General features: G+C 53.9%; 1 protein-coding gene and 1 non-coding gene across 2 annotated transcripts; one reads left to right on the top strand and one right to left on the bottom strand.

Annotated features, from left to right (window-relative positions):
• Nucleotides 1-643: 643 nt before the first annotated feature.
• On the top strand, nt 644-19,106 carry ANKRD35 (ankyrin repeat domain 35). The gene is made up of 13 exons (XM_075540567.1): nt 644-744; nt 6,507-6,637; nt 7,335-7,423; nt 7,781-7,845; nt 9,886-9,943; nt 10,125-10,195; nt 10,494-10,600; nt 11,725-11,909; nt 13,637-13,674; nt 13,805-15,799; nt 18,128-18,217; nt 18,460-18,525; nt 19,002-19,106. The coding sequence occupies exons 1-13, from the start codon at nt 706-708 to the stop codon at nt 19,104-19,106; spliced, it is 3,039 nt and encodes a 1,012-aa protein (XP_075396682.1). The 5' UTR covers nt 644-705.
• Nucleotides 19,107-23,030: 3,924 nt separating this feature from the next.
• LOC142438250 (U6 spliceosomal RNA) lies at nt 23,031-23,137 on the bottom strand. Its single transcript, XR_012782667.1, has one exon. It is a non-coding gene; the product is annotated as a U6 spliceosomal RNA (small nuclear RNA).
• Between the last annotated feature and the right edge of the window lie 3,938 nt (nt 23,138-27,075).

Raw genomic sequence — 27,075 nt, 5'->3', positions numbered from 1 at the left:
AGCAGCGCCGGGCGTGAAGACGACTTCTCAGCGGAGACGCGCGGGAAACAAAGAAACCAGAGTCCACTCCTCCCCGCTCCGCCGTTTTCTAGCCGGGAGCGCGTCCGTCGGGGGCTGCGCCGGTCTTTTCTCCCGGGCTCAGCGCTCGTCGCCGGCGGTTCCGCACTGCCCTCTGCAGCGGCCTCGTTTGTGCCGGCGAGGAAGCAGAAGTCGCTAACGCGGTGGACACAGTCCCCAAGCGCCCGCGCCAGTAGCTGCAGGCGAGGCCCGCTCCCACGGAGCAGAGCGCGGGGCACCCGGCCTCCGCCGACTGGCTGCGCCGCGCGGGCTCCGAGCCCGCCCGAGGCGGAGCCGCAGCCCGGGGCTGAGGGGCGGGGCCGGGGCGGAGCTTCGGCCGGAGCCCGCGGGTCCCTTCTCTCATTGGCAGAGCGGGGCGTGAGGCCCCGCCCCTGCCGCAGCCCAGGACTGCGGGTTTTGGGCCTCTGCAGGGGCGGGGCCGGTCCGGGCGAGGGGCGGGGTATTAGGCGCAGCCTTCGAGTTCTCGCCTCTAATTGGTCGAGGCGGGCCCGGGGCGGGGCGGGGCGGGGCCCGCTCTGCTTTTGACAGTTGTTTCTCTCGCCGGTTCTCGGCTGAGTCTGGTGGGTTTGGGAACCTGTGGCCCCGCTCTCCACGCGTCCCCGTCCCCCCGTGGCCCTGGCTCTGGCCATGAAGCGCATCTTCTCCTGCTCCAGCTCACAGGTGTCGGTAGGTGCTGTGCAGGGATGGGAACGGGACTGGGATCTGATGTCCGTGGCGACCAAAGTCCTGAATCCCATCTTTGTACACCAATGCCTTCCTCTTTATTGATCTCTCCAGCTCTTCCACTCCTGCAACGCAGCCCGCCAGCCCGGGTCTTTCCTCAAGATCCTGCACCCTCGCCTCTTACTCACCTGCTTATTTGCCCTCTCCAAGGTTCTTTCCCTTTAGCCCATATCAGCCCTCCCAACCCCGACAACTCCAACTTCTAGTAGGTTTTCCTGCGTCTTCTCCCTCCTCCGGAAGCTTTGTCCCCTAGCTCTGTTCGGTTTCCCAGTACTAAACCATCTCCCAGCACCTGTTCCATCCCCAACCCCAAGCTCTGTCCCCCGCCCCTGCTCCACAGTCCCATCTTCAGCCTTGTTCTGTTCCCAAAACTTGCCCTCCCTGTGCTTGTTCGCTGTCAGTCCAGCCATTCCCAGCCCTGTGCCTGCTCCTAGTTCTTCAGAGTTCTCCCTGTCCTGGATCCCACTGCAGACATTGCTCCAAACCTCTTTCCAGTCGGTGGTCCCATAACAGTAGCCTTCTTCTGTCCCTCCCTCCTACCTCACCCCTTCCTGCCCAATGCCCACCCCATCTCAGTTCCCCCTGCTTGCTCCCTGGGGGTTGATCCTGCAGTCCAGCCAGCCTGACAGGCACTGCCACCACACACAGTTGTCTGGCCACTCCCCAGAGAAGTGGGTGAGTTGCCTGCAGAATCTACCCGAGCCAGTTCACTGCGGTGTCTGGTCATCAGCCTGGTTGTTGGGCCAGTCAAGACCTTCTCTCTGCTTTCCCTCTGGGCCTTTCTCTACCCCCAAGCCTTGCCGGGTTCTCTAAGGCTTGTGCTCTCTGCGTCTTGGAGGTGAGGGAGGTGATGGTGAGAAGTGAAGCGGCTAGGACAGACTCACCCTGAGGGTTCTCCGAGGAAGTCACTCTACTCACCAAGCTCTCTCAGAACAGAATACAAAGATTACAAGAGGAGCAGCCAAAGGAGGGTGCCATGTCTGCTCTGAAAACCTCTTAAAGAGAGACCCCTACCTGGGGATGCTCTTATCTGTGGAGGGTGGGACTGAGGTTCATTGAGAAGTGAATGAGCCAGCTACATCTAGCAATATTGCTGATGCTAACCTGACTTCTGATCCCTGGGAAAAGCCTTCATGCTTGGTAAAGTAGAGGTTCGTGAAAAAGAGGAAGGTCGTCAGGGAGATGGGGTGACACGGCGGCTGCACCAGTGGGATTGTGAGCATGGCGTGGGGCCAGGTAGTGTGCCCTTCTGTGCTGCACAGGGTCACGAGGTGGCAGGACTGGCCAGAGGGCACCTAGCAATAGCTAACCGTCTGACTTAGGGATGCCATTGCTAAGCAGTCTTGAGAAATGCTCCCTTTGCTTGCTCTGCAGGGGCAGGCGGCAGAAGCCTGCAGTGAGCGCTGAGGCAAGAGCAGGGACTCTGTTGAGGCTTGTTCTTGGCCCATTTACATCTGCTTTTCCACTTCGCTTCCACACATTCATCAACCAGTCAAGAGGCGGTCACCGAACGATGTTGGGGACATGCAGACGGTTTCATTTCTTAATGCTTTTCTTACTCGTGTGTCCTTTTTCCTTGTTTCCGAAAGTCCTCCACATTGCTCTTTCCTCTCAGGGGTTTTGGGGAGTCTGCATATTTCGTAGGAACGAGGAAATGATTTTATCCTTCCTGATTTTCTAATCCTGGGGGCTGTCGGACTTCATGCAGACAGGTGTTCCAGACAATTTGAGAATAGGCTATTTTCTATTGCAAATTTTTACCTCTTGAAACTCTCCCACACTTGGGATCATAAATTCCTCCATCCATTGAGTGGCCAGCCACCCTGTACCCATTTGATAGGAAACAGTAACAGTTTTCCTGGTCACTCCCAAAGTCTGGCTCCCCAGCCGCCTGAGAAGATCAACCCTTTCCTGGCTCCCACCTGGGCTCAGAGCCTGCGCCCGGGGCCTGAAATGAAGACTGAAAAAGCAGCGGTGTTTTTAAAATTCATCTGTTATCCAGAATATAGGAAGTCCAACCAACAAATAAACAAAGCCCAGCTCCTATCACCTCTTTGTAATGTCATCGGCTAAAGGTTGTCTTTGAGGATGTCTCACAGGTAACTTTGCCAAGGTAGGGAGTAGACCAGGAAATCACTGTAGACGGTTGACCTGGACCACTTTAGAGGAATATTCATTACATTTGCAAACACTTGAAGAGTCAACTCCTAATTCCTCCAGGGCAGCCTTTCCGTTCCCCTTCACCTAGTAGTCTTTCTTTGCTCGTTCATCTTGAGAGGGTGCACATAGGCACAGAGCTGGAGACAAGGAAAGGCAGCAATTCTCCAAAGGCCCCTAATCTTGGCCAAGTGAAATGCAAAGGTTGCCCCTGTGTTTGAGCCTGCTGATTAATTTGGTGATTGCTCCCTTGAGGCACTGCTGGCAATCCTCAGAATCTGGAGCCGTTCCCGTGTCCTTCACCCCGTCTCTGCAGAGGTCTGACCATTTCCACCCATTCTAAGCTCCTGTCAGAATAATGAGGGCGTAGACAGGAACTTGGGTAGGTTAGTCATTGACTGGTATCGACAAGGTCCCTTCCTTCCAGTCTCTTCACTGGGAATTCTGGACTTGGGCACATCCAAAGTGTATCCTGAAAGACTAGGAATGAGGAAGAATGGACGTAATATCTATTGGTACCTACTGTGTGAAGACACTGTGCTGCATCATTTCATTCTGTTGGACTTGGCTCTGTTGTAGAGGGTCACTGTGAGTCGGAGCCGACTTGGTGGCAACTAACAACATGTCATTGGGAAACAGAGTCAGCAACGTGGTCGCCATTGCTGTCAAGTCCCTCACTATAGGGCAGCAAAGAGTTTCCAAGGCTGCAATGCTTTTTTTTTTTTTAACAACTCTTGATTATGATTTGGGTGAAAGGATGCAGGGCAAGTTTATTTTTCCCACAACAATTCATACACATTTTGATTCATAACAATGATTACAACTCCCACAATGTAAGAGCATGCCTACTTCCTCCCTGTGTCTGCCAATTGCATTTGTCCTTCTTCCTGCCTTCTAGGCTTTATCCCTGGGCGCAGGCGCCCCCTTGGAGCTCTTGTGGTTGATCGTTCTAATCAATCCGTACCTCCTGGTGCTATTGTTCACCTTTCAGGCCGATCTATCATTTGGCTGAGTCTTGGGGATGAGTTCCGCTTCCATCTTGAAGGGTATTTAAGGAAACGTCTTGGGAGTTCCACCAATCTCTATCAGACCGGCAGTCCTGGTCTCTTACTACTTTGCGTTTCCTTCCACTCGTTCCCCAACTCTACACCTTGCAGACCACTCAGCAGTGGTAGCTGAGCACTGTCAAGTTCTTCTGGTTTCAGGGTCTTGGAGAACCACTCATGTGGTCCATCAGTCCTTTGGACTAACAGTTCTCTCAAATCTGTGCTTTTCGTCTCTTGTTTTGCTCTGGTGGGGAGAGACCAATAGTTGAACCATAAATGGAAGGCTGTGCCCTGTACAGGAGCAGTCTGCCACGCCTTCCCCCAACAGAGCGCTGGTAGGGCCCAACCGCCCGGCTTTGGGTTAGCAGCCGGGGGCTTCACCACCGGACCATGAGGGCTCCTTAGAGAAGTTGTTACTTGCCTCCATGTAGGGATAGAAAATGTGAGAGTCGGGATTTTAAAGAACTTCAGGCAGAGGTCGGCTGACAGCTGTGCCCTGAGCTGGAGGGGTAGTCCTAGCTGTCTGCTTTTTCTAGCGATGAGCTGGTCCCCGAGGGTACCAAATAATGGGTGCTGTTGGAATGTGGAAGAGTCATTTGCTTATTTTGTCCCTGGAGAACCACTCTGCCTGGAGACTGTTCTCTAGGGAAGCAGCATCATCTGAGAGAAGGTAGCCGGCTTTGCCTTGGAGGCAGCCGCCTGTTCATTGAGGAACTAGCTCCACAGCGCCGGGATAGTGCAGTCCCACAGTGAGAACTTGGCTTGGGTCTCAGTTGGCCTGGGTTCTCATCCCAATTTTACCATCATTTTGTAGTCTGACCCAGGACTGCTATCTAACCTCAATGTGCTTCAACTTCTGCCACAGAGACATACGACTTTCATCCCTAACGACTTTCGTGGATGTGGACAGGCTAATTGAAATGCCACTCGAAAGAGTTATGAGGAGTTACAAGTACCGTAGTCTGACCTCAGAATCCATCTACTCCGGATGACTTTATGGCTCAGGCATTTAAAAACTTTCCTGTTGTGGATGAATAATGTGTCTTGGCTAGATAAACAGTATTTGAAAATGAGTTATTGGGCTTCCAGAGCCCCTACTTTTCTCCGTCTCCTCCCCCGGCCTCCTTCTTGCTGAGGATCACCGCCCATAAGGCGCAGTGTGGGCCCCCGGTCCCCACCACTTCCTGCCGTGTCGGAGGACTGCCCTGTCTGTTTGCAAGGAATTCTGTGTACATTAGCTCCTTTACGACAGCGTGAGGAGGCAGTGATTATTGCCCACATTTTATAGACAAGGAAACAAGCAGAGGTGTTTAGTGGCTGGCTCCAAGTCATTCCGCTCAGAAAGTAGCTCAGGCAGGTCCCGAAGCCAGGCCGCCGGCCACATATTCCTCTCGGACCCTGTCAGCCCATCCCAGACCTTCATGTCCCTTCTTCCTGTCTGGGCCAAACCAGGCTTTCTCCTGTTGTCAGCCGGGTGGCTTTTACTTTCTTTGTGCAAAGCTCCTTTTTCCATGGCCCTGTGCACTTCAATTACCCTAATTACTTCAGCACCAGCCAAGCTCAAGGTGGAATGATGGAACAATGCAGCCCAGGTGTGGTTGTCATCTGGGGACAGCTGCTCCCTGCCAGAGAAACTCAAACTCGGCGGGTGGGGAGGGGAGAACAAAGGAGAGAAAGGAGTTGTCTCCCCAAGAATAAATAGCTAGAACCCTCTCTAGTGGGCGTTGCAGGGAGACTAGCTAAAGGGCAGGGAGAGGGGACAGGGAACCAGAAACTGCTCCTCCTCCCACTTCTGGGGTCAGAAGCCAAGAGGTAGAGACGGCCTCCTGGCTGGAACTGGACATGCGGAGTCTGGGCGTGTGTCCCAAATTGAGGCTGCGGCTGTCGAATCTGGGGAGACCCATCCCGACCCTGTGTGATGCAGCAGAACTGCTCCCTCGGGCTTCCTAGGCTGTGCTACAGGCCAGCAGCCGAGCAGCACGGGAGGCGTGAGGCGACGGGCGCCCATGGGAGAGATGAGGTGGCTCCACTGGCTCCAGGGCTGGAGCAATTGGGACTGCTCAGGAGGCAGGCACCTAACAGCTCTCCGGCCTAATTAAGCTAGAAAGAAACTTGAAAGCCTGTGCATTCACGGCTCAGAGGATTTTTAATTCAGTCAAGGCACCTTTTTTGGACCCCGGGTAGGCAATCACTGGCAGTAGCTGGTGACTGGTGAGTTGACCCACCTAACCCAAAACCAAACTCCCTCCCATCACGTCCATGAGGACTCGACAGGGCAAAACTGCCCCTGAGTTTCAGAGACTGCAACTCTTCACTGGCATGGAAGGCCCTGCCTCTCTCCTGGGAGCGGCTGGCAGCCCATGTAAGAAGCTGGAAAGGGACTTGTGAAACCCTGAAGGGTGGCTCGCCTCCTTTGCTTGGCATCCTGCCCATTTCCCCCTCTTTCTCTTTCTCCCTGCTACCCTCGTCCCCACCGTCACACAATTTGTGGTTCTGGACCAGGTGGAGAGATGGAACCGCCGTGATCAGAAGCTGCTGGAGGCAGTGCAGCGGGGGCACGTGGGACGCGTGGCTGCCCTGGCCTCTAGGAAGTCAGCCCAACCCACCAAGCTGGACTCGAACGGCCAGTCCCCGTAAGTCAGTCCTCCAGAACCCAGCCCTGGTAGATGGCTCCCCTTGAACCTCCAAACGCCCATGTGATGCAGGAGCACAGAATGCCCATGGCTTCAGAGTCCCCTAGATTTGCTTACCAAGCCCACAGATAAATTTTTACCATGCACCGAGAGCTGTGCACCGTGAGGGAAGTAGATCCTGTCCCCGACCTCCATCGACCTCATGACCCAAAGGGACACTGCTGATCCTACAAGGATGTAAACGCACATGAAAGGGACAGTGAACCAACCCCTCCATCAAAGCAAGTCTAGTGTTTCTTCATTGCTTAAGTGGGAGGGTGTGTGTGCTTGGGAAACGAGGAGTGAGGTGGAAGCCATGGGAGTCACCTGACTAGAGGGAGGATGCTAGCCCTGGTCTCTGCCCAGGTCACCCTTCCAGCGGCCAGCCCTCGGCTCTGCTCTGGCTGGCCCTTGGTGGTCGCTGGCAGCCCTTTCTGGCCCCGTGCTTAAATGGGTGCCGAGATTTTGTAAAACCTGCACCTCTCACTTCTATCTTCACCTCCAGCTTCCTCTTAACTTTATCAGAAGTCAGACTCTCTGCTGAAGGGACTGGCTTTGGGGTGGGATGCAGGCAGTGCGGGAAGAGCTGATTAAGACTCTCCAACGCCTCATCCCCTGGACCTTTCATCCTTCGGCCTCTCGGCCCTGATTCTGGCAGGTTTCATCTGGCAGCCTCCAAGGGCCTCACAGAGTGTCTGACGATACTGCTGGCAAATGGGGCCGACATCAACAGCAAGAATGAGGATGGTGAGTAAGACCAGCACGAGGCCCTCCCTCCTGCCTCCCTTTAGGGCAGCAGTGGACTCAGCACAGCCATGGCAACTCTACTCCCTGGGTCTCCCCTCCCCCCAGTAAGTCTCGGTTAGCATTCCTTCTGGGGTTCCCCTCCCTGTAAGCTGGACACACCCCACCCCCCTCCCACCTCCACCCTAAGGTGCCAGGCATTGGGGAACAGGAATTTCTGGCCCCCGTGTGGCTGAGAGCTCCTCTCTCTAATCTCCCTCTGATTATCTGTGCGTCTCATGCCTTCCCTCCCTGTGAGTCATCAGCTTGCACAGGGCCCCCTCCCACCCGCCCACCCACCCTCTCTCTGTCCCTTTTCAGGAAGCTCCGCCCTGCACTTGGCCACCATCTCCTGCCAGCCACAGTGCGTCAAGGTCCTGCTGCAGGTCAGAGCCGCCCCTTGAGACTCTTCCTGTAATGGGAAGGAGCGGGGGGGCCCCCATCCCCTAACCTTGTCTTAGTCACAAGCACTTGGCCAACTCCGCTCCCTTTATCCCCAATAAGTGGACTGATGATAGTTTATTCATGACCACTTATTCAACGCCTACTATGTGCCAGGCAAAGGAGCCTGGGTGGCATAGTGGTTATACTTTAGGTTGCTAACTTCAAGGTCAGCAGTTTGAAGTCACCAGCCACCCCTTGGGAGAAAGATGAGACTTTCTATGCACATGAAGGGTTACAGTCTCAGAAACCCACAGGGGCAACGCTACCCTGCCGTATCGGGTGGCCATGAATTCAAATTGACTCGATGGAAGTGGTTTGGTTTGCCAGGTGCCAGACAACAGAGTTGTGTTGGCAATGTGGGTTAGGGCTTGGGCTCTTCCTTGCTGGGTTGGCAGTTCAAACTCACCAGCTACTTTGCGGGAGAGAGATGAGGTTGTCTGCTCTCGTATAGACTAATTGTCTCATAACCCCTCTATAAGGTGTTGAAACCAATTCGAGAGCCATGAGTTTGGCTTTGGTTTGATGTGTGCAGACAAGGAGCCTTGGTGATGCTGTGTTTAAGGAGGGTGTTGACTGTTAACTGGCAGGTCAGTGGTCCAAACCTACCAACTGGTCTATGGGAACATCTGTTCCCATAAAGATTTACAGCTTTGGACACTCTGTGGGTCAGTTCTGTTCTGCCCTGTAGGGTTGCTATGAGTCAGAAGACACTTAACAGCAGTGGGTTTATTTGGCGGGGGGGGGGGGGCATGTACCAGACAGCATTCCCAGTACAGCCCTTGAGCACCAAAGCGGAGTTGCCAGAGGTTGTCTGGCAGTCAGTCAACATGCCTATGCCAAGTGCCACCGTTTGCAGAGCTACTGCAGAGACCAGCTGCTGTGTTGATGGGCAGGTGGAAGGAGGGCTGCCATCTAGTTGATTCTGACTCGTAGTGACCCCGTAGGGTTTTCAAGGCTATAACCTTTTGGAAGATCACCAGACCTTTGAAGGTACTTCTGAGGGGATTGGCACTACCACCCTTGCAGCTGGTAATGAGCCCCTTAACCATTTACCACCCAGGCACTCTGGAAAGAGGGCCAAAGCTAACCAGACCCAACTCACAGAGCCCTACAGGACAGAGTGGAGCGACTCCCTCGGGTTCCCAAGGCTGAGCATCTTTACAGAAGCAGCCTGCCTTGTCTTTCTCCCTTAAACATGCTGCGGAGGCCAACCCAGCAACCTTTCAGTTAACAGACCAACACCTTGCACCTCATATCCTCATCCTTGGGCGGAGTTCAGAGATGTCCAAATGGAACTAAAGCCTTCCAGGTGACTTTGAGGAGTTTATTATGTAGCAGCCTAGAGGAGAAATATGCATATGACATGACCTGTGGACAATTTATAGCTAAGTCCTCAAAAGTCAGAAGGTGCAGACTACTCCTAATGGGCCATTGGTCAAATGATCCTGTTTTGTTCTTCCCAGCCCTTTCCACGTTTCCCAGTGATGATCCTAAAGTATTAGTCAGGGATCAGCTGTCATTTCCCCTGATACTTGTCTTTACTTGTAACCTGATTTTTTGCTTTAGACCCCAGGTTTGGGAATGGGGACTAAGACTTAAGAAGCCACAATGGCACAGTGGTTACACATTGGGCTGCTAACCATAAGGTCAGCAGTTTAAAACTACCACCCGTTCCACGGGAGAAAGATAGAGCTTTCTACTCCCATACAAAGTTACCGTCTCGGAAACCCACAGGGCCAGGTTCACTGTATCCCACAGAATCACTGTGCATGCGGCATGGACTGGCGGCATTGAGTTTGGCTTGGGGTTTTATAATCTACCAGGAATGGGTTAGATAGACCTGTCTCAGAGCTGGCCTTCCCAGGTGTGATGACCCTGCTTCCCTTTCCCGTATTACGTGAGAGTTGATGATGACCCAGCAGGAGGCCTAGGACGGGCATGTGTCCACATGGAACTCCATGCGCTTCCCTTTGTGACTGCAGCATGGTGCCAATGAAGATGCTGTGGATGCAGACAACCGAAGTCCGCTGCACTGGGCAGGTGTGTCCCGGGGCCTGGCTGGAACCGCACTGCTGGGTGGGAAGGATGGCGGATGCTCGTATGTGGAGGGAAGGGCAGGCAGGAGGTGACAGCTGAATTGGTCACGGGGGATGCTGTCTTGGTCTGAGCAGGTGTCTTTCCTGAGTCTACCTTAACCCAAGCACCCCCTCACCTTTCCCAGCCTCCTCTGGCTGTGCCTCCAGCGTGCTCCTGCTGTGTGACCACGAAGCCTTCCTGGATGTCCTGGATAATGTGAGTGGAGACGGGTGGGTGCTGCTCTCTCTGGCTTTGACTGGCCAAAGGTCATGGCCCGGGGCTAGATGGTACCATTCTCCTCCTCTTCCTGCCCCAACTGCCCTCCTCTTTCTCATGAGGGGCCGCTGGGTCTGGTCCTCCAAGAGCTATTGTCTTCAGAAAGAGAATGTTTAGCCCCAGGAACAGGCCTTTGGATTTTTCCTGGAGAGGCGGGGGAGAGGGGAGTTGGTAGGGATGGTATCAAGCCCTGGCTTCCCGTGACTTCTCACACAGCCTCTTCCCACGTTCTGTGCAGGATGGACGGACCCCCCTGATGATTGCCTCGCTGGGTGGTCATGCAGCTATCTGCTCCCAACTGCTGCAGAGAGGAGCCCGCGTTAATGTCCTAGACAAGGATGACAAGTGAGCCCCCCCCCACTTCTCGCCTCCATTTCCAGACCTCAGTCAACTTACACAGGCGTGCAGTGTGCATGGGTCCTCAGCGCAGTGCAGAGATGGCGCAGAATCACTTGCAGCCCGTTGCGGCAGAGTGGACATCTCAATAACCCCAGTCTCAAGCTTTTTTGTTGCTGCTGCTGTTCCCCGGTACATGTTAAAATTATGCTCACACTATACTGTGCTCTACGAAGGCGTTTGGAATATTGTGAGCATGACCCACACGTGACACAGAGACACGAAGTGAGCATACACGGCTGGGAAAATGTGGCCGGCAGATTCGCTGACCGCAGGGTGGCCACAAAACTTTAATTTGTGCAAAGCACATCGGCAAGGCTTCCTAAAACAAAGCGCCATAAAACAAGAGGGGCCTGTATCCGGGCTGCGGAGCTCTGTGCTGAGGGGCACCTCCTTCCTCCTTAGTGGTGACTCTGAAACCCTCGGCCCCCAGCTGTGCTGATCTCTCATGGGGAGTTGAGGGCATGTTCCTTATACTTTACACCATCCTCCTCCCACAGGTGACCCCAGAAATAAAATCCGCATCCCTGGAGCCATTGGCTTGATGTACTAGTTTTTAACCTTCCTTCTGCGCCGTGGAACCCTTTGTTTTCCTAATTAAAAACTGCAGCAGATATAATTCCCAAACTCAAACTCCCTGCCACCAAGGTGATCTGATTCACAGCAGCCCTATAGGGTAGGGCAGAACTGCCCCTGTGGGTTGCTGACACTGTAACTCTGTAAGGGAGCAGAAAGCCTCATCCTTCTCCCACAGACCGTCTGGTGGCTTCGAAATGCTGATCTTGCAGTTAGCAGCCCAACTCATAACTAGCTTTGCTACAGGAGGGCCTTTGAACATATAAAGCAGATTTTAAAAACGGAGTCTTTCCAGGTGACCCCATGATTCTGACCTACTGCAGGTCTAAGGAAAGCTTTTGGAAACTTCTGGTCTCCTCTAATGCTTTGTCATTGGGTGGTGCTGGGCAGTTGCTCTCCAGACCCCACGAAGTGAAAACTGGCCTTGGGAGTGCAATTTCTGGAACAGGAATGCCTGGACTCCAGCGGAAAAAGCTCAGATTTGTCCAAACCCGCAGATCAGCTCTGATCCTGGCTTGTGAGAAAGGCAGTGCGGAAGTTGCTGAGCTGCTCCTGAGCCACGGAGCAGACGCGGGAGCGGTGGACAGCTCGGGGCACGACGCCTTGCATTATGCACTGCACACGCAGGACAAGACACTGTGCAGGCTGCTGCGGCAGGCCGTGAACCGGCGGCGGCGGAGAGGTACAGCGGACTCCCTTTTGTGGCTCCAGGTGTCTTCTCCCTAGCCTTAGACCCAAGGAAGTGTCTTAGAATCTCGTGTGTTCCCATGGAAATGTTCCAGGTGACAAATAATTGTCACCTTAGTGGAGAGTTCACTGATTTATTGCTACTGTTATGAGATGACCACAGATTCCCAAAGGCATAGTCACAAAATTCCTAGGGCACTCTTGTCTCAGAGGACAACTCTAGCCAGTGCGACGGCAAGCATGTCCTCGTTGTAATTTTATGTCTTTGTGTGATTGGTGGGTCAGTCACTCCTCTACCGGACTAAAAACCCTGCAGATTACAGGTCCTTTGAGCTGGGAGTCCACTGCTGTCAGGGGAAACCAGTCCCCAACACATTATTACGGGTCCGGTGGTGCAATTGTACACCGATAATAAGTAAAGATCGTAGTAAAGTCATAGAGAGCATGAGAGACAGAAGAGAAGTATTGAAATAAATGGAGTCAGACACGATTCATGGTAGCAAGCTCACCTCAGCCCCGCTTGGTGGCCACGTGGAGGGAGAGAGAGAGACTTTAATGCTAGCCCAGGCCTTTTATATTCTCTGGGGACATGCAAGCCCCCTAATTACAGTGAGGACCTACATCACAGGAAGGGGGTCATGCTATAGGTAATACAGTAATGAGGGGGTCATCTAGGGAAATATACACAAGTGGAAGAGGAAGGATTGGGGGTACACATGTGACAAGATGGGTGGATCCCAGGTATAGGATGGCAGCCTAACCTTGGATGCCACAGATCAGTTTGGCCTGTTCCCTGGCTCAACTGATAGGGACCATTAATCCATTGTCTCCAGCAGCAGGGCGCAGGCCCACTCCTGTGGTGTGGGGAGACAGCAGTCTGGCAGGGACTGCTTCCAGGGAAGATGCCTGTGAGCATCTGACCTCCCCTCCCCCCCTAACTGCCTCTAGCACTACCTGGTACGTAATAAAAACCAACCTCACTGCCATCCAGTCCATTCTGACTCACCGTGACCCTCCAGGACAGAGAACTGCCCTGTGGCTTCCCGAGACTGTAACTCTTCACACACGCAGAAAGTTTCCCCTTTTTCCCTTGGGTTGGAGTTGAGGCCGACGCCTCCTGACCCTACAAGGCCGGGTCGATGGCCTCCGTGAGTTTCCCAGGTCCACCACTGAAGTCTTGGAAACTCACAGGGGCAGTTCTATCCTGTCTTCTAGGGCCCTGATGAACTGGCACCAACTCCATGGCAGTCAGCTTGTTTTTGAGAGTTTTGTAACTCCTTAGGGGAGTAGAAAGCCCTGGAGCGGCTAGTGGTTTTGAACTGCTGACCTTATGGTTAGTAATTCAACGTGTGAACACAATACTACCAGGGCTCCTGCTTGGTACATACAACTAAACACCCAAAGCAACAAACTTGCTGCCATGAGTTGATGTCGACTGCTCCTATGAGTTTCAAAGACTCTCGCTGTTGATGGGAGTTGAAAGCCCCATCTTCCTCCCTTGATGTATAATAGGTGCCCACTAAATGAATGGATGAAACTAAAGAGTGAGCTGGCCCATCTCTGGGATAGGAAACCAAGGTTCCTGGACAGTTCGAGGCCCTTTGAACATGGGTACCTCCTGCCACCAAGAAGTCACTGAGCAAGACTGAAGACAGGTATAGGCTAGACGCAACAGCGCAGGGCCTATCTGCTCTCTCACTCCTCCCATGTCTTTTCTTACAGGTAAGGGGCTTGTTCAACATCCAGATCTTGCTTCCCAGGTAAGTGCTTTCCCCTTTTACGTCCCTCTCCTGGGTCATCTCCCAGGCAGCAAGCCTTGTCAACAGCGAGAATGTTGAGGAGTAGGAAGAAAGCTGCCACGCTCACCTCGCTGTTCTGTTCTCTACACAGACCTCTCCGTCTGAGCCCCAGGTGGGCTCTCCACCTAAGAGCTCATGGAGAGCAGAGCCTGAGGAGGAGCAGGGGGAAGAGGAGGACGAGGACCCGTGTTCAGACGAGTGGAGACGGAAGTGTGAAGAGGAGCGGAGGAGAGTTTCTCAGTTGGAGCAGGAGCTGGTGCGAAAAACAGAAGAATGTAAGGCTCGGGCTGCGGCCTACCTGGGTTTGGAGAACCAGATTCGAGAGCAGGTCCAGGAGCTGGGGCTCCTCCTATCCCAAGAACCTGGAGCCCCGGGAAGGCACGGCTCTGACCTCCGGCCTGGAGGGGACGGAATGGAGCAGGGTTGTCCCCTAGACCTGCTGGCTGAGCGCATTCAAGAGCTAAAGAAGCAACAGCAGGTGGCCGCAGTAAACTCAGCACTGACTCCTAAGAAGGTCCAAGATTTAACCCCAGGAGAAACCCAACACAAAGACCATGGAAAGCCTCAGCCTGAAGAGCAGGGGCTGCCACGGAACCCAAGGTCTGAGAGCGTTGGAAAGGCGACCAGACAGCAAGTCGCCACCAGTTCGGGACAGCCCCTTGACCCCAAGCATACTGACCCACTGTGTGCTGACCAGAAGGAGAGGCCTCCAGCCCCGGGGGCTGAACCAGTAGGCACTGTGTTCGAACCAGTGGGCCCCTTAGCCATGAACCAGCTCCTGCTACAACTCCGAGAGGAGCTGGCTGCCGTGTGGCGAGAAAAGGACGCTGCCCGGGGAGCTTTGTCCAGACCGGTCCTGGAGGGAGCCCTGGGGACACCCCGGGCTGAGGCTGCCGCAGCTGCCTGGGAGAAGATGGAGGCCAGGTTGGAAAAGGTGCTGGTGAGATTGGATAGAGCAAAGGCAGGGCTACAGGTGAAGCCTGAGACCCCTGTCCAGGAGCCCAGAGAGGAAACCCCGCAAGCAGCCCCGGGGAGCGTCGCCAAAAGGGAGGAAGGGAAGGGGAAGACAGCCCCTGCGGCAGCCCGGGGAGAGCCTCTCGGAGCCCCTGGTGGGGAACAGGCCCCAGCATCGGGCCTGCCCCAGGGCCAGCTGGAGAAGGAGGTGTCCACCCTGAGGCTCAGCAACAGTAACCTGCTGGAGGAGCTGGGCGAGCTGGGCCGGGAGCGGCAGCGCTTGCAGGGGGAGCTGCAGACCCTGAGCCAGCGGCTGCATCGCGAGTTCGTGCCCAAGCCCGAGGCGCAGGTGCAGCTGCAGCAGCTGCGGGGGAGCGTGGGCCGCCTGACGGAGGAGCTGGCCACGGAGAAGGAGGCCACGGAGAAGCTGCGGAAGCGGCTGGCCTCCCAGAGCAGTGGCCTCCGGGGGCTGTGGGAGTGCCTGCCCCCAGACCTGGCGGGCCCCGGGGCGCCCGGGGAGCCCCTGGAGGCGCTGCAGTCCTGCATCAGCACCCTCGTGGACAAGCACCGCGAGGCCCAGAAGGTGCTGACTCACCTGGAGGCGGAAAACCAGCAGCTGCGGGGGACCCAGGCCCGAAGTGGCGGGGCAGAGACCCCCACGGTGCCAGCAGCCCCCCAAGTGGCCGCTCTGGAGCAAGACCTGGGGAAGCTGGAGGTGGAGCTGCGCGCCGTGCAGGCCTCGATGGGCGGCAAGAGCCAGGAGATCGGCAAGCTGAAGCAGCTGCTCTACCAGGCCACCGAAGAGGTGGCCGAGCTGCGGGCGCGGGAGGCGGCCAGCCTGCGGCAGCACGAGAAGACGCGCGCGTCGCTGGTGGCGCAGGCCCAGGCCTGGGGCCAGGAGCTGAAGGCGCTGCTGGAGAAGTACAACGCGGCCTGCCGCGAGACGGCGCGCCTCCGCGAGGCCGTGGCCGAGGAGCGGCGGCGCGGCAGGGACCTGGCGGCGCGGGCGGCCGAGCAGGAGCGCCAGAGCAGCGAGGTGCGCGGGCGCTCGCAGCAGTTCGAGAAGACCACGGAGCTGCTCAAGGAGAGGATGGAGCAGCTCTTCGAGGCTTGCCGGGACAAGGAGGCCAAGGTGCGTGGCCAGGCAGCCGGGGGTGGGGTGGGGGTGGGGGCTTCTGTGGTTTGGGGACCCTGCGGTCTGAACTCACCTGTGGGTTAGTCCGACCAGTAGCCCCAAGCTGGGCGGCCCGGGGTAAGATGAGACACATAGGAGACAAGGGACTTGGGTACTGAAAATGGGGGCGCGGGGCTCAGAAGGAGCTTCGTGGGCTATAAGGCTTTTGACTTCGATAGCCTGTGCTCCGGGAAAGCCAGCTCACCTTGTGGTGGGCTGCCTGCATTCCTGGCCTTTGGGGGCAGCCTCTCAGGGACTGATGGGGCAAAAGAATAGATTGAGCCGCTGTGGGCCCCCCTCTCGCTTCAATGTCAACCAAAGGTTCCCATGAGCCAGTATTTCCCTTAGTGGTCTCTACTGGGATAGATGCTCAAGTTCCCTACCAGTGGCTCTAAAATCCAATGTGGATCTATTTATGGCACTGCTGCTGAGAGGGATGGTTTATGAATTCCAAATAATTTAAGAATGCAGATAGTAATTGGAGACCTCCCTGTGAAACGCGAGCCTGGATGGCAGCAGTGACAGGTTGGGCTGTGATCCTCAAGGTCCTCAGTTCGAAACCAGCAGCCACTCCGGGGGAAGAAAGATGGGGCTTTCTACTCCCATAAAGAGTTACCGACCCAGTGACATTGAGCGTGTGTTGTGTTATGCATGCACCTGTGAAATGATAGGCTCAGAGTGTTGACTGAAGTGTGTCTACCCGGCAAAAGTCTACAATGACTAGGAAATAGGAGGGTCAGACATCCAAAAATAATTCAGACTCTGTGCATCGAGCAGCCCGGGGGTTCAGAGGATGAGTGCAAATCTGTACAGGAGTGGAATGCCTCCCAAGTCTTACAGAGATCCGGGCTAATAAAACTGGAAGGGCTGTTGGGTGGGATCAGGATCAGTGGGGTGGGTTACTGACACAAAGGAAGACTTATGTGCTTACAAAGAGGGCAGGAGGGAGAGAAGCCGTAGTGTTTAGGGACGTGATCCCTGCACTGAGATCGGCTGACACTAGATTTTAGCTTCAAAATGTCCTGGTTGTCCAATCTGGGGTGGGTTATTTAACACTTCAAGACCTCCATTTCCTCATCTTTTAAGTGGGGATGCGAGTGGGGTTCGTGTGAAGATTGGGAGCCCCGGCAGCGTTGTGAGCGGTGGAGAGTTTGATTGCTAGTTCAAGAAGGGTTGTTCAAGCCCAGCAGCAACTCCGCATGGAAGAGACAGAGCAGTCTGTTGCTGTGTGGATTTACGGCAGCGGGTCTCAGCCTTCCTCACGCTGAGATCCGTGACCCTTTCATACAGTGCCTCTTGTGGTGGTGACCCCCAACCATCAAATGATTTTCGCTGCTACTTCATCACTGTCATTTTGCTACTGTTATGAATCGTAATGTGAATATCTGATACGCAGGATGTAGTTTCACTGTTACCAATTGAACGTAACTAAAGCATAGTGATGAATCACAAAAACAATATGTAATTCTGTATTGTGAATCATTTATTTCTAATGACAAATAAATGAAATCTTGTCTTGAAGCATGTAGCCCTGCAGGTGACAGGAAAGAAAGGCCAGGAGATGAAAAACAGGACCTGGGAGAAGCTCTGTGAGATGAGGGGATGCTGTTTACTCCTACCACCCCTCCCCCTAAGCGTGGGTAACAGTCTCCACGCTGGGCGGACCCGCCTGGAGACGGATAGAGGAGAGGTGTCTCAGTTCCTAAGATCATTGGAAACATGTGTTTTCCAATGGTCTTAGGCAACCCCCAAAGGGGTAACGACCCACAGGTTGAGAACCACTGATTTACAGCCTTGGGAACCCTCTGGAGCAGCTCCACTCTGTCCTATAGAGTCATTGTGACTCGGCGTGAACTCCATATCCTAAAGTTAGCTGTTGTCCTCATTCCCACAACCATGTGTTGCTATTGCTGCTGGTTATCACAAACTGCATTTATGCCACAAGCTCACTAACCACGCTGGCTCCTCGTTTTCCGCAGTGGTCAGCAGGCAGAAGCAGATTAAGATCCAGCGCGAAGTTAAGAACGTGGCCCTTGGGTCAAAGAGGTCTTGGTTCAAAGCATGATCTCATCCTTTATGAGCGGTGTGCTTTGGGGATAAATTAATTAGCCCGAGCTCCTTATCTATAAAATGGGCGTAATAGTACTTGCCTCCAAGAACCGCCTTGAGCATGAGATACTAATGAATATGTGTGTGAGGAAGCAGGCTGCAGCCCTGAGCCTCGGTGGGACTTGGGCTGGGAAGTGCCTGGCTCCGAGCCTTCCTGTCCTTTCCTCTGGGCCTCAGATCAAGGACCTGTTGAAGAAGCTGGAGCAGCTTTCAGAGGAGGTCCTAGCCGTGCGGGGAGAAAACGCCCGCCTTGCCGGACAGCTGCAGGTACGTTCGGCCCTCGAGGAAACGGGCGCGACAGGAGAAAAGGGCGAGCAGTGAGGTGCATGCGGGAGGGGTTCTGAGAATTACCCAGGGCCAGCTAGGTGGTGGCCTGGCTACCCCAGCCATGCAGCCCGGGAGCCCACCTGGCCTCGCTTCACTGCGCCTCACCTTAGAGTTCCTTGTGTGCGGGATGGGGGGAAGGTGGGAAAGCCAGCGCGTGACCTCCCGCTGCTGCTCACTGCCAGGATTCTCACAAGAACCATGAAGAGACCATCTCCACTTACAGGAGTCATCTGCTGAACGCTGCTCGGGTGAGCATGGGGCAGGCAGAGACAGAGCGCTGGCCTGGGACTGTAGTTGGGGTCCTCACACGTATGTGAACAGACTTGTCCCTTCTTAGAGAGGTGGACTTTAGCTACCCCTGCGCCAGGTGTCCGGATAGCAAGAGACGTCGTGCATGAGGCTGTTGGGGGAGCAGTATTTGCTGCTCCTTTTCAATTTCCTGACCTCTTCCAAAGACTTCCTCTTTCCCCTTACCCCTTCCTCCATTGTTTCCTAAGCCAACTTATCCCTCACCAAGGAAGGCGGTGTGCCTGCCTGGTTCCTTTATTAGCGATTGATAACGACAAAGAATCGAGCCAGTGCTATATAGCAGGTGCTCTTGTCCCTATTATAGCGTTAGGACTCAGTGTCTAGGTGAATACTCTTTGGGGAGGGGTGGTAGGAGTAAACGGCATCCCCTCATCTCACAGAGCTTCTCCTGGCCTGTCTTTCCTGTCACCTGCAGGGCTACATGGAACAGGACGTGTACAGAATCCTCCTGCGCATCCTCAGCACGCAGGAGGAGCCAGGCAGCCTGGGCCCAGAGGGACACAGCGTTTCTCAGTTGTGAGTTGAGGGCCATGGGGGAAGGAGCTTGGGAGAAAGGACTCGAGGAAAAAAGGCTTGGGAAGGGAAGGGAAGTTTCCATTGATCTGGATTCACCCCGTAGGGTGCCTGCCCTGGGGGAGTTGGGGGAGGCAGAGGGCCTTGGAGGTGAGGTGGTGGGGTGAGACTCACTGGGTAGAGTCAGGAATCAGTGACCAGATGGATTGAAGAGGCCTCCTGCATGGGATGGAGACCGAAATGAGGAGCTGGGCGACTCCCTAAGGCCTGGGGCCGGGGTGGGGGGTGGGGGATAGTACTACTGTTCCCTAGGGTGAGAATACCACTTGTTCATTCCAAGAACAATTCTCTCATTCTTCTTGGCACCCCGATGCAGGTGGCTGCCTCTCCAGCCCAGATAGATAAAGTCCCTCTTAACCTCTTGGCATGACTGGGAGGAGAGAGAGGCTACCGGAGTATGTCCATTTCATCCTTGAATTTCTTCTTTCAGGAAACAGGAACATCACTGATTGCCAGACTCCGTCGGGCAGTGGTGGGTGGTGGGTGGCCACTAGGTGGGGTGTGAGCCTGGCTTCAACGGGCATTAGGGAGCCCAGACCTGAGACCCTGGACCAGGAGTGGGCATGGATGGGACCAGAGAAGATGAGCATGCAAGATCTTTGGAAAATAAAGCATGCGGCAGGGTGGTACTGGGGGTCACTGTTCTTTATCTCGAGAAACAAGGGCAGGAAGGAGTCCTTTTCTTCTTGTAAATCATAAATGGCCCCATAAATTAGCCACTCTGAGGAGGAAGGCAGCCTGGGTCTTACAGGATAAAGGGTTTCTCCGTTTTGAGTTGAGGGTGATGAGAGTAGGAGTTTGGGGGCATGAGTTTTGGGGGGGGGGTGAAAAAATTATATGTGAGTTAAAAATAAAATTTACCCTTCATATTTCTATTACACACACACACACTGTTGCTCACAATCCACTCCGTGTGAAAATCCCAGGCCTGGGGAAGCTGAGAAGTGGCATCACTCTGGTTTTCCTCACATCTGTCTCTGACAGAGACAGCGGCTATCTCTGCTGTCCGGGACTCCCAAGTCCCGGCCCCTTTCAACGGGAGGGGAAATGAAGAGGCCTGGATGTTGTTTTTCAAGATGTACAATCTAAATTATCCTTCCATGTGTGGAACAGGGGTCTGGATGAGAGGAGAGGAGAGAGAGGGAGGGAGGGAGGGAGAAAGAGAGAGAGAGAGAGAGGTTTGTGTGTGTGTGTGTGTGTGTGTGTGAGTGTGTGGAGAGAGTGTGTGTGTGTGAGAGAGGAAGAGGGGGGAGAGAGAGACAGTGTGTGTGAGAGAGAGAGAAAGGGGGTTGAGAGAGAGAGAGTGTGTGTGTGTGTGTGTGTGTGAGAGAGAGAGAGTGTGTGAGAGAGTGTGTGTGAGAGAGGAAGAGGGGAGGAGAGAGAGACAGTGTGTGTGTGTGAGAGAGAGAGACACACGAAGGGTGAGGGGAGAGAGAAAGAGAGTGGGGGGGGCCTCCTCCCCCTCCCCTCTCCCCTTCCCGCCCCTCCATGAACCGCTCAGTTTACTAGGTGCGGCCTGGTCCACGCTAGATCCCTCCTCATTCCTTCTCGCAGCTGCCTTCTCCAGGGTTCTGCAGGGCCGGTTTGGGGAGGGGAGGAAAGGTACTCAATGGATTTTCTTTCTTTCTATTGTTTTGTTTTTTTAAACCCAACGCAGCCTTCCAGAAGCAGTAGGTGGGACCTGAGACAGGAAAGAAAGGAAGGGACGGAGGTGGCAAGGACCGTGTGAGGTGGTGGGGAGAGGGCTCATTTGATGGCCGGGCTTCAGCTTTGCAAGTTTCCACGTGGCCCCGCCAGGCTGCGGGGAGACCGACTTGGGGAAGGGGCTGCTATGGAAGCCAGGGGGTCGCGCTGGGGCTGCAGGGGGGCTGGTCCCTGCATTTGAAAGGAAAGAGCAGCTCAGATCAGTAGATCCAGCTGGAGAAGGTGCTGGTGAACTCGGGGTCAGTGGGGGTGGGCTCAGAGCTGCTGGAGGCCTGAAAGGAGAAAGGGATTGGGTGGAGAGCTGAAGGGAGACAGAGCCTCTTCTTTTCTGCCCCCGCTGAGTCCCAGAGGAACCCTGTTGGCATGGTGGATGAAGCCCTGGGCTGCTGCCCGCAAGGTTGGCAGTTCAAGCCTATCAGTCCCTGCATGGGCATGGGCAAGGGGATGAGGGAGGCTGTGAGCTCCCGTCGGAACCCCATAGACCCGCTGTGGGAACTGACTGCATGACTGCGGGTTTGACTGATTCTTGCCAAAGAAGAGGGCCCAGGGAGGGGCAGGATGAGTGGGGGAAGCACCTTTGGCAACAGAGGCCAGGCCTTTGACTCCCTCCCAGGCTCTGGGAGACTGATTCTAGGATGTCTAGGTGATGGGGACCAGGAGTGCTGTTATGCCAGGGCCCCCCATAGACCAATAGCCCCTCTTGTGTGTGCTTCCCCACTGGTTACTCTGTGACCCACCTTCTACATGTACATCGTCCATCTAGTCCATCCCGGTCATCAGCATTCCGTCTCATGACCTTCTACAAAGAATGGCCTCAGGTTCCTTCCAGGCGAACCAGGTCTGAGAGCACGCTCCCCCCCGTCCCCCCGTCCGTGTGTGCAGCCGTGCCCTCCAACACACCCCAATCCACGAATCCCTGGAAGGAAACACGTGCTCTGACCCACTACCCGCCCTGCGCCTGGCTTATCAAGAGAGACATCTGGAGACTATTGGGAAGAACCTGATGGACCAACTGGCCCTCTGTTTAGGGCAGAGGGGGCTGGAGGGCAGGGAGGGGCAGGAAGGAGTGAGAAGGGCTTAAGAGACCCAGGGGTCTCCAATTTGGGGAGCGTCAGGTACTTTGGCCAGTGGACATGGAGACGCTCCTTGGCTGCACAGACAATAAAATCCCTTTCCGCTTTCCTTGTGTGCCGTGTCCACTTGATCTCACGTTGCTCACAAAGTAGGGCAGAGGCCCACAGGTTGGGCAGGAGTGGAAACTTCTCTAGCTGGACAGCCCCATAAACTAGGGTCCCCACAGCCCCAAGTCCTAGAATTTCTTCTTTGTCTGGAGTCTTTCTTTCGCAAAGTAAAGCTAAGCCCCTTTCCTTCTGGGCTACCTGTCTAATGGGAATTTGGCAGGGACGTAGTACCCCTGTGAAGCCTCCCACTCGCCCCACGGGCTTCAGGTGTCGGAGTGTGTGGGGCGAGCAGGCAGGCACAGGTGAGGTTGGGTAAAGCATGATGGAGTTCAGACTGGTTCTTCCCCCACCTGGGACTTGGCCCTGGTTTCAGATGCCTTCTTTTCTCGCTGATTTAGTCTCAGACATTTTAAAGTCTGTGTGCCACTCACGGGAGACGACCATGCGAACAACTACAGGAACCCAAGTCCACTGCTATGAACGGATTCCAATTTGCCATGACCTGAGGCTATAGGTCTTCACGGGAGCAGGTACCCTCACCTTTGCCCAGAACAGTGGCTGGTGGGCTTGGTCCACCAGCCTTGTGGTTAGTCATCCAGCGCTTCTCTGACAGAGGCACCAGGCCGCGTGGGCAGCAGAGAGCAAGCCTCGGCCTCATGAAGCGTGTGTGCAGGAGCCGACTCAAGGGCCTTGGCTCCCAGCTTTCAGGTCCCTGGCAGGACTGTGTGGGCCGAGCCCTCTATTCACTTCTCAGCTCCCTCCTTCATGAAGGCACCAGGACTCAAAGTGACGTCGGCTTTCTTCTCATTGTACGCAGCTTTAGTGAGGGGCGCTCAGCATCCCATAACGTGTACATATCTAAAGCGTGCAGTTCTGACATGTATACTCTCATGAAAGCGTGATCGTAATCAAGATCACAAGCATGGCCACCCCTGTCCTTCTAACACCCCCCTGACAAACACGGAACATTTCCATTCATTTATTTATTTTATATGGAATGCTTCCTAAATTCCCATGTTATCCTTATGCAGGAACCATACCAATCTTCCCTGTATCGTTCCAATTTTAGTATGTGTGCTGCAGAAGCGAGCGCGATACATTTTAACTTTTTATTGTGAACTGGGAGATGCTGTGCAGAGCAGCTCACACATACTGCACGTTTTGGCGAACAGACACTAACAGTAACTTTGTGATAGGGATGAACAGAAAGGGGGCAGGGAATGGGCATAGACCCCAATGAAAACTCAGGTATTGGAAAGGCTAGTAAGGACTTGAGCCTGGGTTTCGTTTGAGGGGCCCAACAGTGATGGCAGCAAGGCATCAAGGGAAGAACCCGGGTCGGGAGAGTGGCCATCTTCTCTAAGGGCACAATCCACAAGCGTTGGCCTGGTCCGGTTCAGCAGGCACCGTCAGGCTCAGGGCGTGCGTGCGTGCGTGGGGTCTGGTGGTTAGGATCATACCGACGGAGGACTTGTTCATGTCGGTTATTGAAACACTGCTTTAGGTATGCGGATGATGACCGTCAGAGGACTTCTCTCTGACGCTTGCAGAGGGAGCTCCAGCAGGGTTCTGGTGTCCCCAGCACCCCACAATCCCTGTCACTCGAATCTTTCCCCACCAGAGAGCACTGAGGCCCTTCTGCTAACCAACAGCAGCAACAATAAAAACATTGCTCTGCAGGGGATTCTGATGGAGAGTGGCCACACACCGCGCAGGACCTGATGCGTTTGTCACACTGTGTTGGGGTGCAGGATGCTGACGTGTTGGAAGCTATGCTGCAAGTGTTTTAAACACCAGCCGAGTCACTCGGGAGACAGGTTTTTGTTTTTCTATTACAATATCTTTTTACTGGGGCTCTTACCGCTCTCACGACAATCCGTACGTCGACTGTACCCGGCACATTTGCACAAGTGTTGTCACCATTCCTTTCTCGACATTCACTCTGTATTGAGCCCTTGGGATCAGCTCCTCCTCTCTCCCTCCCCTGCCTCCTGACCCCTTGATAAATGATAAAGTATCATTATTTTCATATCTTACACCAGTGGACAGGCTTTAACGGGCCTTCCAAATTAAGACAGGCTTAGGAAGAAGGAGCTGGGAATTTTCTATAAAACGTAACCAGTGGGAAGCTTGCAAACAGCAGCAGGACGTTATCTGATGCAGTGCCAGAAGACAAGCCCCCTAGGTTCGAAGGCATTCCAAGAAGCCTGGGAAAGAGCTACCTCCCCCAAGGAGAGTCCGCTTTAACGATGCAGACACAGGAATGCTTTTAGAACCTTCATCAGCTGATGTGGCAGGACTTGGAATGCACGCATCCATAACTGATCAGAACGCGGATTATACAAAGTCTGAATGTAGGAAAATTGGAAGTTGTAAAAAATGAAATGGAACACATAAAAATAAATAACCTATGCACGAGCAAGCCGAGATGGCCTGGTGCTGGCCAATTTGAATCTGAAAAACCTATAATCTACTGTCAGGAATGACATATTCAAGAGGAAGGCTTCAAACCCATCATTAAAAAGAACATTTCAAGATCCATCCTGAAGTACAACAGTATCAATGACAGGATCATAACTATCGGCCTATCAGGAAGACTGGTTTATATAACTATTATTTAAATTTACACACCAATCACTTATGCCAACGACGAAGAGGTTGAAGATTTTCACCAAACTCGGCAGTCTGAAATTGATCAAGCATGCGGTCGAGGTGCATTGATAGTGACTGGTGATTGGAATGCAAACCTGGAAACAAAGGAAAAGGATGGTAGTTGTAAAATAAGGCTTTGGTAATAGAAATGTCCCTAGAGTGCCTGGTAGAATAGTATAGTGCAAGACCAACAGCTGAGTCATCGCAAATATCCTCCTTCAACACCATCAATGGAAGCAATGCACACAGGCCTTGTTGGGTGGAACACACAGAAATCAAATCAATTGTATCTGTGGAAAGAGTCGTCTGAATTGGGTTAGTGGCTGGTTGCGGGACAGATGGCGACACTCATGTGAAAGTTGAAGCTGAAGGAAATGCAAACGAGTTCATAGGCAAAAGACCAAACCGAATCAAACCACACCAGACTCACGGCCATCAAGTGGAACTGCAGGTTTCTGAGGCAGGAGCTGGGCTGTGAGCTGCAAACTCAGCACTTTGAAGCCACCAGGTGCTCGGCTCCGCTGCAGGCTTGGGAGCATACATACAGGGGCAGGGCTAGAGTCGGCATCGAGTCATTTTGTCACAGTGTTGCACTCTTTGGGGAAGTGGAAAGCTCGGTCTTCCTTTCCAAGGGGCAGCTGGTGATTTTGAACTGCTGACCTTGCCGTTAGCAGCCCAATCGTAACCAGTGTGCTACCAGGGCTCCAGTCAACACAGTCCTGGGTAGATCCCTTTTGAATTTAAAGACCGTCTCAAGGATGGAATTGACACCATGGGCCCTAAAGTGTTAAAAAAAATAACAATAAATGGTAAAGCATTAAAGAGTAAAGATGTCACCTTGTGGATAAAAGTGAGCCGGACCCAAGCCAAGGCGTTTTTAAATAACCTCATATGCGTTTTGAAAGCTGGACAATGAGTAAGAAAGACCTGGGCAGATGCCTTGGACTGCAGTGCTGATACAGAACCTTCAAAGTCACGTGGACTGCCAGCAGAGTGAACAGATGTGTGTTGGAAGAGTACAGCCGGAATGCGCCTCAGGAGCGAGCACGCCAAGACTCCACACCTCACGCTTGGACATCATACCAGGAGGGACCACTGCCTGGGAAAGGCCTTCATGCTTGGCAGAGGGTCAGTGGTCAAAGAAGAAACCCTATTGAGAGACGGACACAGTGCCTGCCACAGTGGGCTCAGACGCTGCCGCCTTGCTTGCTGAAGCGAGAAGTCCTTGCTGATGAAGATCAAGGGTTACAGTACGGATGACAACTCCATGTAAAATTCCTCACACTGGGAGCAATAGGTAACATCACGATACACACAGGAAAGACTGGAGTTGTGGATCCTAGTAAGCTGCCATTTTGGGCCGTCAATGTTCATGGAAGCAGCAGTCAGGAGGCTGAGTGATGCATTGCACTGCATTGGAGACTGCACTCAAATACACAATGCGCTGCATTGGGTAATGAGGTCAAAGCAAGGATGTTACAGTGAGGACTAAGGTGTGCCTGACCAAGCCATGGTATTTTCAGTCGCTCCATCGGCATGTGAACGTTGGATCCTGAATAAGGAAGACTGAAGAAGAATCGATGCATTTGAATTACGGTGCTGGTGAAGAATATTCAAAGTGCCATGCATGGTCTAAAGAACCAACAAATCTGTCTTGGAAGAAATACAGCCAGAATGCTCCTTAGGAGCAAGGCTGGCCAGACTTGATCCCATGTACTTTGGACATGTCAGGAGAAACCAGTCCCTGGAAAAAGTCATAGTGCTTGGGACAGCAGAGGGGCAGTGATGCAGAGGTAGGCCCTCGACAAGAGTGTTTTTATTATGGCTCTACTGCCCTGTGACCGTGGGGTACCCACCGAGCTGCTACCCACAGGGTCAGGGCTTGGAACCCCCAGCTGCTCTCGTGTGTACAAGGTGGAGTGCGGGGGACGGTGGTGGAGATGAGGCACCATGGTCTTTCTCCAATATCCGGAGGGGGCGGTTTCTATCTGTCCCTACCGGGCCACTCTGAGTCGATGACATAAGACAGTGCCCTAAATTTGATATTTTCGTGGGTATCTAAAGCAGATTTCCTCTGGACCTGCAAAGAAGTCATTACTACAGCTTCCAGGAGAGCGGATAGTTCAGAGAAGGGCAGATCGGTCCCTTCTGCCTGCAAGACAACCTCCTCTCTGCTCACCTTCAGCTAAGCTGTCGGGCCTCTCGTGACTGTATTAATTTGGGGGTGGAGGGTGGGTTACTCTGCGCAGATTTCGGATTTTCCCCCAGGGAGGGAAAGTTTCCTTCCCAGTGGGCGCCTCTTCAGGCGGGCAGGCCTCAGGTCTGGGCAGCAGGAAGGACGAAGGACGGGGTCCTCCTCCACCCGCACGCCCCGCCCCA

This window comes from Tenrec ecaudatus, chromosome 1, assembly GCF_050624435.1.
Source record: "Tenrec ecaudatus isolate mTenEca1 chromosome 1, mTenEca1.hap1, whole genome shotgun sequence".
Classification (NCBI taxonomy): domain Eukaryota; kingdom Metazoa; phylum Chordata; class Mammalia; order Afrosoricida; family Tenrecidae; genus Tenrec; species Tenrec ecaudatus.
Note: the sequence above shows the minus strand (reverse complement) of the source record. Positions and strands in the feature narration are given on the sequence as shown.